The 12,594-nt window shown below is 36.7% G+C and overlaps 1 protein-coding gene across 3 annotated transcripts in view; it reads left to right on the top strand.

Moving 5' to 3' along the window:
- The window catches only part of TMEM117 (transmembrane protein 117), a 217,284-nt gene that overhangs the window by 87,711 nt on the left and 116,979 nt on the right, over window positions 1–12,594 (top strand). For all 3 annotated transcript variants that reach the window (XM_062017088.1, XM_062017076.1, XM_062017084.1), the window contains one exon: window positions 11,727–11,826. In XM_062017088.1, the coding sequence (XP_061873072.1) occupies window positions 11,727–11,826 (100 nt within the window). The remainder of the gene's footprint in view (window positions 1–11,726; window positions 11,827–12,594) is intronic.

Raw genomic sequence — 12,594 nt, 5'->3', positions numbered from 1 at the left:
CTCATTAGTGTTCATGAAGAAACAACTGAGCAAAGATTCTCCAAGGGCCTTTATTCTGAGTCTCTTACTTTTTTGAGGCGTTGCCTATATACAACACAAAAATCATATAGAAAATAGAGGTTATATTTTAACTTTATTCTTGTCATTTTGACTTGTTCTGTCTCTCAGTGTAAAGGCAATTAATTTATATCCTGCATAGGCAATATAACACATATGTCTGTGTGTATGCTTAACTTTTGTATTGTTTCTATTAATATAAAATACGTTTGCCTGATTTGAGGGATGATATTTAACAAATACTAAACTATGTAATGATGTGGACTTAAAAAATGAAGTACTGTCTTCCTTCATTGAAGTATTCAGGGTGATGTAGAGCAGCATATACTTTATCTTATTGAACTCTAATAACAGAATAGGAAGAGGAAAACCTTGGCTGCTTTCATAGAAGTTCTTTGGCTGCTTTAGCACTGTGTTAAATGGATGAGATCTTGGCATAATTGAAAGAGAACATTTGAACTAGAAATCTGAAGCAGTCAGTTGTAAAGTAAACTCATTCCCTGGTGTAGTTTTAAATTTTGTCCAGATATTTAAGTAATGTTAGCTTTACTTTTGATAAAAGATTTAGGTTTAAATAAATATGTTCTAATGTGACTTAAAATAAACAATCTTTAAGCATAAATAAGGCCTTGAATGATCTGATCTAATGCCAGTTAGTCCTCTTTAGCATGAGGGGTTGGGCGAGTTCATCCCTTGAATTTCCTTCCAACCTATTTTTTTTTCTGTGATTTTACCTGCTTCATTTAACTATGACTGATTGCTTATTTGATGGATCTATTAGTAGTCAAATACGTAAGAAATCGTCTTGTCCATAAACTTCTGTGAAGTCAAATCTCCTTTTCATTCATTCAGCAAATATCCCACAACCTCCATGGCAGGTAGTCACTCTTACTTAGTAACTCTTCCTTTTTTAATAAGTTTATACTTCTGCAGTGGAAAGCAATGGGACTGTGCCCTACCATCAGTCCATTCAGCCTCAGATATGATTGCTGACTGGTCTTGTTGCCAACTCATTCATTTCAAATATTACTTGTCTTTATAGAGAATAATTCAAGGAAATAATTGTGTTTTTAAAATCAGTTGAGTAATCAGTTATACAACCTTGGCACTTTTGTAATATTTTATGCAATTTGAACAATCATGATACAAAGACCAGATTGGTTTGCATAATTAAAAAATTACAGGACCTACACAGTCATTCTCTCACAACTTTGCTTACATACTGTGGACTAGGTTTGTAAGAAAATGTAAGTCTCTTGTGCAACAACAACAACATTTAAATAGAAACAGAAATTTGGTAAATCAATTTTGATACTATTCAGATGTAATTAAGCCTTAAATTACCTTACTGTTGAAAGGTGAATGTTTTCATATCTCTAGTTAAACTCTGAATCCTCTAAAGGAACATCTGACTTTATATTGTAGTTTGAAGTAGAAATTAATTTTTCTGAAAGAAAGTATATGCACAATAAATGCTAATCCAAAGTGATTTGGACATGAAACAATTTTACATTCTCTCAAGAATTTTTGCAGATTAGAAGGATTTCCTGTCCCAAACCAGCAAAAGAAGTTAAAGTAATGAAAACACATATGATGTGCAGATTTGGAAAGAAAGCTGGAATTATCATTAAATAATTATTATTATTTTTTTTTAAAAAAAATCAAGCTAAAAATTTTGAAATGTAAGTAACTTTATTATAAAATCAAACTGCAAGGTTATTTTCAGTTGAGAACTGTCAAGTTTTTTTAATTTTGTAAATATATTTGTATTTTCACATTTTAAATTCTTTACTAAAAGCAATATATTCCTTTAAGTGATTGCAGACTCTGTTTGAGCTGCTATATTATAATGATAGTAAAATGCTCATGACCATTTCTTACTTTTGTTAACTTTGAAGAAAGGTATCATCAGCACTGGCAGTACAAGCACACTAGCCAAATAGAATATCTTGATATCTTAGTTAAAGGGTACTGTGAATGGATTTTACATCATCATTTGAAGCTCGTGTGTCAGGAAAATAACCTCCTAGCATATAACTGATGTCTCCTCTGCTTCAGATACTTTGACATGTCTCTACAGCAAAACTCTGGCAACAAAAATATAAAAATTAAAACCTACTGTACTGATGTACTAAAAACACCATCTTTTTAGCTTGTTTAGCAGCAGTTACACTCCTCCACCACACATTTACATACTTGGATGCAAATTGTAAGGTCAATCTCCACTGCTTTAAAAATGAGTATCCACATGCAGGTTGCTTTCATCTGTGTTTTTCATTACTTCTCAGACTCCAACCAAGAGGTTAAGATATGGGTCCAGCATTTGCTGTAGTGAATCATCTCACCTGTTTCCAGTCACAAATATATAGGCTTTTAGCATGTCTGCCAGTGTTCAGTAATAGAGTAGAGATCCCTTGGTCCACACTGAAAGGATGGTCCTTTGGCCACTTCTCATTCAACTGCAGCGTATTAGTGACTATCCTGAAAATAAAGTGGTGAAAGAAGGCACGTGGTCCTTGCTTCACTGAATCACTACAACAGAATCATAGAATCATAGAATCATAGAATGGTAGGGGTTGGAAGGGACCTTTAGAGATCATCTAGTCCAACCCCCCTGCAGAAGCAGGTTCACCTAGATCAGGTCGTGTAGGAACATGTCCAGGCAGGTCTTGAAGACCTCCAAGGAAGGAGACTCCACAGCCCCTCTGGGCAGCCTGTGCCACTGCTCTGTCACCTGAACAGTGAAATAGTTTTTTCTTATGTTTAAATGGAACTTTCTGTATTCCAGCTTCATCTCATTACTCTTTGTCCTGTTAGACCCTTGGAATAGACCCTTGGAATTCAAACTATTGCTAGGCTTCATAAAACCTTAAAAAGTTATAATTAAAGAAAAGAAAAAAAAATCTACTTTGTTTATAATAAATTATTTTTTTAAAAGTATACTCATAAGAAATTACAGAATCACAGAGGTTATAAATATGCTATAGGCTTACATTTTTTTTTCAGAGCTAGCTGAAATTGTTTTAACTTCTAATTGCTGAGAATCTGTCAGCAGAGACTGTGCTGGCATTTTTTTTTTGTTTCCTCCATTCCAGTTCATTAACTTGTGACATATTGTTTGAAGTTTTTTGGCATTTGATGATTTTAATTCATAACAGATCTGTATATCAGATCTATATATCTGGTATGTTAGCATTACCTGCTAATATTTAGAAGTTTGTACTAAAACTTGTTAAAATATATTTCTCTGTTTTCTTTCCTACTTGGGCTGCTACTTACAAACAGGTTCATGCAGTGACTTTAATGAACTTCAAATTATTCTAATTTCCCCTTTCTGAATACCAATAATACTGCAGTTACTAGTTTATTTGGCATTATAATAACGATTTTAAACTTCTCTGCCATCCTTAAAACTCAAATAGATAGAAAGTACAAAGCTTTTGCTGGAATTCACAGAAGTTTTAAATATTGTCAAAGCACTTGGTTAAAGTGGTAAAGTTCCAACTACGTCATTTAATTTTGTTTATATTCTGGCAATGATATGAGCAGTTCTTTTTTTTTTTTTCCAAGTGAATATTTTTTTTCTTGTAAGTGCCACTTCTGAGAATGTTGCTGCACATCTGTCTTTATCCCTTCTTAGCTGTACTGAAATGTCAGTTCTGAAGCATTCAGCCAGTACAGAATCATTCCAAGCTGTTTTTACCAATATCTCCCCAAGTTTGAAAACAAAGTGATTATTTATTTAAAAGATAATGTTTTACCGTGTTTCTCTCTTGATTAACTACTAACCTAACTTTTCCTTCCCAAATGGATTTCCTGTTATGTTCCTTAGTTTCTGTTAATGTTCAAATTTGTTAATGCGATTTTCAAATGAAGTAGCTTTTTTAAAAATGGCACTCACCAATCAAAATATCTGTATTTTAAGGTAAGCAAACCTACAACATTTAACAAAATGTCAACTATAAAAAAAACCCTACACAAATACAACATTGTTTTAAGTTTTAGAAACTGAGCATACGTTTTTTTCCAATGCACATGTGCATAATTTAGCTTGCTGTTTAGTACTCTGTTGAAAATCAGCACTCATTATCCCTCTTAAGATGTGTACAGCTGGAACTGAGACTGCAAACCTGCATGTCTGCAGTGTGTTACAGTATGATGAGCCAATATCCTCTTTATACTCTCAGAATGTGTGTGTCTGAGGCCACTCACCCTATTTGTGTCCCTGGGCACGCTTGTGCTAGTATTTTGGACTTTTTTACTGTAGAACTATTTTGATATCGTAGTATATAGGTAAAGGGAGTGAAATAAGCCATGTAATGTATCAGCTTGTGCTACAGTCTTGTGGATTAGTCACAGAATTTTACTAGCCAAGAGAGCTAAAAGAGATACTAAAAAGAGATACTAAAAAGTGACACAGTTCTCTTAACTTGTGTGATTGTCCACTGGAGCAATTTTCAATATGCAATTTACTTAGCACTAAGTAAATACCTTCATCCTCTCCTGTAGTATCAAACAGGCATGTAAGAGGCAGCCTTTTATTTCATTGCTTCAGTAAAAACAACTTATGTAGTGGTTATACAGTTTAGGTGAAATGCACATAGCTACATATAAACAGCTTCAATGCTTGTGTCTGTGTGAGTGTGTAGTGGTGGATGGTAAGACTGTGCTATGGGTATTTAGATGAGCATTTATCTGTTAGCACAATAATAGAAGTGCTAACACAATAGAAGTGTTCCAAGCAGCCTGTCCTTGGCTGAGTAGTGTAACCTTTACTTGCTGCAGAAAAATGCTGAATGCACTCTGCAGCCTTTGCAGAGAACAAGAAACTCTGATAGTTTGCAATAAAAAAACTATATTAGGACGAGAACATATTTAAAATCCTATCCCAACTTGCTTGAAACACCTTAACTAGGATTGTACTTGTGATATAATCCAAACCTTTATCCTGACCAGTGGCATCCATTCCACTTCTCTAAAAGCAGAGGAAAAGGAATGACCGTCTTGTATGTGAAAGACACTGTTGTGCAAGTCATGGAATGTACAGCTTCAGTTACCCCTTACCTAAAGAAGGCTGAAACGCATGTTTCTTATCTTTTTGTAGAGTGCTATATACAAAAAAACCCTTACTGTCCTAACAGGAGTTGGTCATCACCTTTCCTTTTCTTATTGAGCGTAACAGTGAGATGCAATTCTCTGACTTTGAAATGTGTTGAACCGCTGTCCCTTGAAATTGCGATAGCATCTCATGTGTTCCCTACGGTTTAAGTTACGTGCATACACCTCGTCTACCTTAACAGGCAGAGGTACAATTGCTGCATTTTTCAATGGGCCTTGTCTTATAGTCAGGCTTGTGAAGCACTTCACAGATGGAGTTCTGCAGGCAAACTAAGTGGAAGAATTACCACTTTATGGATATCAATCAATATAGCATGTGAGCTAGAAGCCAAATGGCTTATTCCTGTGGAGAGTGAGAAACTCATGTACATGCCTAGCAGAGAACTTTAAATGGCTTGGGAGTTTTAAAAGTCAAGTCCCCAGGGTAATTTACACAGCCCTCAGGCCTGTGGACTGATGAGCAGAGGTTTTGAGAATCACAATTCTGTTGCCTGATTTAAACAAAACATATATAAATGAGTTACCAACCAGCAATGCTCAGTTACAGCATCAATCCATCAGTCTCAGCTATTCTGCACTATGCCATGGATCTGTCTTGCTATGGGCAAGCCATTTATGCATCCTCCTTTTGTTGTGTCTTGGAGATTAGCCTGCTGAACCCCTTGTGACTGTTACCTCTTTGACATCTTGTCAGGCAAAATTCCTATCTGAGTGCCTCTTATTCTCTGTTATGGTGTCACAGAAAAAGTTTCATTTGTATCTCTTAACAGTTAGGGACTGGCTGCTGTCTGTACTGTTTGTAGGTAGCTATGCATTATGCAATTCTCATTATGATATATCAATTTATAGGACAGATCTTGTTGTCTCTGTACATCTTCCAGTTCCCTGTGGCTCTAACTTCAGTTCTGAGAAGCAGAGGGTTAGTTTTTTCAACTGAGCAAAATGCTACCAGGTGTCTCACTTGCCATTCTGTTGTTTTACAGTGACAAATATGGATCAGGAACTGTACCTGCAGTCTTTTATTTATGTTTTCAGTTATTCTGACACTCTTTGCCTCCGCTAAATTAAGAGTAATGGAATCTTGTGGTGCCACGTCTAAACACATACTTCTTTGCAGCCTACATGAACCCTCATGCTGTCACTTGCTGGCCAATGTCAAGGCATTTCACTTTGTCAGGTGCACCAAGGAAGATGATTTCTGAATAGATAATCAGCTATTTAGGGGGAATGCCAGATAGTAAAACTGCCTTAGAGAGGCATGTATCAGATAGAGTCAGAGAATCATAGAATGGTAGGAGCTGGAAGAGACCTTTAGAGATCATCTAGTCCAACCCCCCTGCAGAAGCAGGTTCAACTAGATCAGGTTGCATAGGAACATGTCCAGGCGGGTCTTGAAGACCTCCAAGGAAGGAGACTCCACAACCCCTCTGGGCAGCCTGTGCCACTGCTCCCTCACCCTCACAGTGAAATAGTTTTTTCTTAGATTTAAGTGGAACTTTTTGTGTTCCAGCTTCATCCCATTACCCCTTGTCCTGTTGCTAGCTACAATAGAAAAAAGGGATGTCCCAACCTCCTGACATCCACCATTTAGATATTTGTAAATGTTAATAAGATCACCCCTCAGTCTCCTCTTCTCCAGACTAAACAGCCCCAGTTCCCGCAGCCTTTCCTCGTATAAAAGATGCTTCAATCCCCTGATCATCTTGGTGGCCCTGCGCTGGACTCTCTCCAGAAGTTCTCTGTCCCTCTTGAGCTGAGGAGCCCAGAACTGGACACAGGACTCCAGATGAGGCCTCACCAGGGCAGAGTAGAGGGGGAGAAGAAGCTCCCTTGACCTGCTGGCCACACTCTTCTTGATGCATCCCAGGATGCCATTGGCCTTCTTGGCCACGAGGGCACATTGCTGGCTCATGTTTAGCTTATTATCAATCAGGACTCCCAGGTCTCTCTCTGCAGAGCTGCTCTTCAGCAGTTTGACCCCCAGCCTGTACTGGTGCATGGGGTTGTTCCTTCCCAGATGCAGGACTCTGCACTTGTCCTTGTTGAACCTCATGAGGTTCCTCTCTGCCCAACTCTCAAGCTGGTCGAGATCCTGCTGAATGGTTTTTTATCACTAAATATAAGAGATACCTACATCTCCCCTCTTTTTCAAAAAATAAAGTTACCACTCTTTATGGATGCAGTTCTTGATGACACTGTACAGAAAATGCCCTGTGTGCTATGTACCAGCCCAGTACTGTAGATAGAATGAGTAGCTGGCTAAAGTGTAGTTAAGCATGAACGTTTCTAAAATGGCATTGAAAGGCAACTAAAAGCTCCTCAAGTTTTCATGTTCTCATTGCAGCCCATGGAGACCTAGGGTTCAGTTCAGATGCGTCTGGATTGTCAGATGCATCGCAGGCCTTACAAGAGATACGGATCTCTTTGGATTATCACCTGGAGATGAGGATATATCCCAGCACCTGGAATTATTTAGTCAGATAAGTTTAGCAATACCTTTTAATATGTGACCATATTATATTGTATGTGCTAGCCATCCTGCAGTAGCATATGGCAAACAAATCCTTCACTCAGCTTGTCCACTCTCCCGCCTAGGATCCATTGAGAGTGTGGATCCCTGACACACTCTTAAATTTAAGGGTCTAAATTCAAGCTATATCCCAATTTTAGATTCCCGTGAAGGCCAAGAAAACATTGTTGCTAGCACTGAGTGAAAAAGAAAAAGCCATGACTTTTGAACTGAGTGCAAAAAAAAAGCCATGACTTTTATTCCAGTGCCTAGAACAATGCTGATAGCACCACAGTGACTTGTACATTTTTATCCAACGTAAAATTTAAAGTGTTCTGTTTGCTTTCAGACTATTAAATCATTTTAGCAGCTGCTAAAGTGATATCCATCTTTGGAAAAGTGCTCTGGTATCTTCCTTTGAACAATTTCTTTGCTACTGCAGTTGTTTCCCTCTTTATTCTATGTACACTCTACTGCTGACTCCAGAAAAGTGATTAAATGCATTGGGCTCATACATTTTTTTAATTTATTCATTGTTATTGACTTACCTTTTGCAAGAATGTGAACCTCGGCAGCATGTTATGGTGATGTTTTTTAAGACTTTCGAAGAATCACAGAATCTCAAGGGTTGAAAGGGACCTTGAAAGCTCATCTAGTCCAACCCCCCTGCCAGAGCAGGACCACCTAGAGTAGGTCACACAGGAACTCGTCCAGGTGGGTTCTGAATGTCTCCAGAGGAGGCTCAACAACCCATTGGGCAGCCTGTGCCAGTGCTCCACCTTTTCTTTAAAGTTATGTGTCTCAAGGCTCTTTTGTCTCTTGATTCACTTGTTTTGTCCCATTCTATCCAAATTGTGGTTTACCTTCCACAGCCTTCGGCCTGCAAAGAGCAATTTCCGTAGCTTTGCAGCTTCCAGTCTTACTGTCAGAGGTTAATAGTGGGTTTGTCCCAAATCCCAATTGAGAACTTGTTCTTTATCTATAATGTTCACGAGTGTTGCCTCCTCAACCTTTAATTATTTACACTTACCCTGTCTGTTTCTGAAGAGCTTTTTTCCTCTGTTATAAGCTTCAAACACTGTGTTTTTCCACTCAATATTTTCGTTAGATTGTACTATTCGTGCAATATGAATGTATGTTCCTGCAGAATACAAGTATGACAAAGCAAACAGAAACCTTTTGACAAGCTATAGAAGATCTTCAGTGACCATGACAGTTAACTGGAAGAGAACTGCTATTAGTCCTCCCATGAAGCAGAGTAACCAATTAATGAAAACTGCTCTAATCACTAGGTAAAGCTTGAAAAACTGTGAGGATTTTTCCACAGTAGAATTAATTTTACTTTTGGTGGTGTTGAAATATATATTCTGGTAACTTTATCAGGCAGGCTTGGCATTTTTTGAAAGTCAACTACCATCATATTTAAACTAAAACCTGAAAATTAAAAATTGAAAGGATTTTTTATTATTTTTAGCAGCTCAAAGTCTGTGTTTTAAAAATGGCAATTTCTCTTCATGCTATGATATGAAAATTATACTGCAGAGAGCATAAAAGGCAGGATATAATGCTAATAGTTAACAAATAAAGTTAATAAAATAGCAGTGGATTTCATTACTAGTTCTAATAAGATAATGACGGTGCTAAAAATGTCTTGCCTGTTCCATAAAAAGTTGTAGCTGTATTTCAGTCAGTAAATGCACTTAAAATATGCACAGATTATATTCTTAAGAGTTTCCTTAATAATAATAATATACTATTTAAACTCTTGACTGAAATTCTGTCAACTTGCATATTTAATTTAGGCATTAATTATTTATAGACTACAATATAAAGTTTATACTAGGTTTATCGGCTACCTCAAATGTTCATGTTACAAGTGACAAAAAGGACTATTACAATGATCTGGTACTTTCAAGGCCTTTCTGTGAATTTAAGTAGTGCGTCCGGCTCATCCAACCTTATTAGAAGCCCTCAGGTACTTTGAATATTTGTAAAAACGAGCAACTACATGGAGAATTTCAGTTTCGATGAAAAGAAAAGTAGCTTATGTCTGGTTTGATGTATCTTCTATTTGTTAATACCTACATTCAGTGATCAGTGACCTGTCAGTCTTTTTGGATATCCTGTCTTCTGTACATCAGCCTACCCTTGGTGGCTGTGGCAGCCCTCTATGCATGACAGGGCTGTAGGAGTTACCCAAGTGGCCCGTTTTTCAGGAGTGTGGTGCAATGTTCATTTAGCTCTGTACACCTGTAATCATGTATAATGCATATTAGAATGTATAATGCGTATGAGAAATGAAAAAAAAAAGCAGATAGGAACTATGGGAGATTTGTGTATGTTTCACATTCAAGAAAAGGTTAAAGATACGGTTTGCTTTTTGGGGACAGTCCTTATGACTGAGATTTATTTTTGGGCTTTCTTTGTTAATGAAAAACCTTATTAAGGAAGGCAGACTCGATAATTTTTTGCCTTCTCAGAAGCTACAAGTATGGCATACCTAAGATGAAGGAAAAAAGTAATTCCAAGTGTTTCCCAGTTACAAAGAGTTGAGGAGGATGTATCTGGGAGGAGTGTGCTTGCCTGTTCTCCCAGTCTTCCCTAGGCATCTGCTATTGGCCTCTCTTGGAGACAGGGCATTGGAACAGAGAGACTTTAGGCTGACCCAGTGTAGGTGTTCTTGTGTTTTTACATCTTTGTTTACAGGACAGTAAATTTAGAATATTGATGATCTTATTAACTACATAGAACACTATTAAGAACAGCTTTTAAAAAATGAGGGTATTTTTGTTAGTGAAATATTAGCTGAAAGGTTATGATGTGTATAATGAAAAGAGCTCTTCGGGTGTGCCATTTACACGTGTCATGAAACTACTCAATGACGTTATTATTTCTACTCTAGAACATGTTAACTTGTGTATAAGAAGTGATACAGTGCTGTGCATGGCTTTGTACTAGCAAGATAGTCTATCCAGATTAAACATTTAGATTTTAATAGGACTGTCACAGAAGGTGGGATCAGCTTGCACTGATCCAGTTACAGGGATATGGTCTGTTAGCTCCTAGACATTCCAACATTTGGTATAAGATAACGGTTAAGATTTGAATGATGGATAACACAGTGTTTGAGGAAGTTGTCACATGCAACTTATATGCATCTTTAAATAGGCATAACATTATATAAGCAATGTATATAGGTGTCTTGAAAACAAAGATGTCACTTGGGAAGTTAAAATATAATTGCTGTCGTTATTCAACATGTTAGCTTTTGAGGAGAGTCATCTCTTCTTAAACACTATACAAGGCTTTTAGCAAGTGTTTTAAAAGCTATGTTTTTTTTTTTTTCACGGAGATTTTAATCCAGCACAAAGAAATTTACCTTGTTGATTGTCCTTCTAGCATCTTAATGAAACAGAAAGTAGAGGTCATTATTGTGAGGCTTTCAATCCCATCTGTTACATTATTTAAGCAGAATGGAAATGCCTCTTTTTGCTTGAAGTAAAATATACCTATGCAAATACATTGTGTAAATCAAGAAACAGCTACATCTCACTGAAAATCTGCAAAGCTTGCTTGCACTATAGTCTTAAATATGTGATTGTATAACTGACAGAGTGAAAAGTCAGGTGGCTTAATGATCTTTTTAAAGAGAATTTACAGATTTACATTTTTCTTCAAAAAGATTTTACAAAGTCACTGATTCCAAGAATGTTGCTATTCCATTTGTACAGAGAAGAGGTAAAAACATGTAAAATACTTTGTATTTCTATAAGCCTTACATAATACTAAAGCTTTCCTTATTATTTTAGCACCTTCAAAAAACACATGAGCTGTGAAATCAGATTCGCATTTCCATTTCTAATTGGAATTGACTGATCCTGGTTCAGTTCTATGTCAAGACGCAGATCTAGCAGAAAAAATGATTATGAAAGAAATGGGAAATCTTTCACAGCTAATCATAATTTTTGTCACTAAAGCAAGTTCTTTATAACTGCATTAAGCAAACGTGTTTAGCTTACAGTCTGTGTTCTTGTTTCCACAGTGCATACATTATAACAGACTTCATGGGCATCAGGAATGAAAATTTTATGAAGGTAGCTGCAGTTGGGACTTGGATGGGAGACTTTGTCACAGCATGGATGGTAAGAAATGTAATATTACATTTTAAAAGAAAAGCAATATGCTTGTTTCAAGGGAAAGGGGAGGAGAAGAGAGGAAACACAATTTCTTGAAGTGTGCAAGTATTTCAACCTAGAGAAGTAGAAACTTAACAAAGGCAAAGTAGCACAATAGCAGGGTATTTAATTAGTTGAGAGTCCAGGAGAGTTTCAGTTAAAATGTGTCAGAGAAATATTCAATTTCCTCTGCTGTAAGTGGGAATTTTGCCATTGGCTTCTGTGCAGGCAGCACAGTGGCCCTTTGCTGTAAAATAACATCATAACTTGCTATATGGTGAAGCAGTGAGTAATGGCTAGAGATAAACATGGCTAATGAAAAGGATTCAAAAGGAAGAAAAGTTTACTAAAAGACACGACAAAGAGTGATAGAGATGAGAGAAGGAAATCAAGCCTGTTACATCCCGGAATTTGAAGGTAGCCTGTTTGATGTGAAACTATCAGATTGTCACTGAGATTTAAGAAAATAAAGTCTTCACTTGGATTATAATTGTTATAAGGATTCTCTCCTGAAGTATGGGTAACCCAAAGGTCAGCTTAGTGAAAGAGAATCAGAAAATGACAGCTAACAGGGAACAGGATGAAATGTGCACATGTTTTTATTGTTCAAGGGAAAGCATTTCTTAAACACAAAAAGTTGATTCTTTTTTTTTTTTAGTAAGAATAGATTTTTGTGATTAGTGTAGGTAAGGATTTTAAGAATTATGACTGTAACATTCACTTAAATTGAGGAAA

This window comes from Colius striatus, chromosome 1 (genome assembly GCF_028858725.1).
Source record: "Colius striatus isolate bColStr4 chromosome 1, bColStr4.1.hap1, whole genome shotgun sequence".
Lineage (NCBI taxonomy): Eukaryota > Metazoa > Chordata > Aves > Coliiformes > Coliidae > Colius > Colius striatus.
This window is presented reverse-complemented; position numbering and strand designations above follow the sequence as displayed.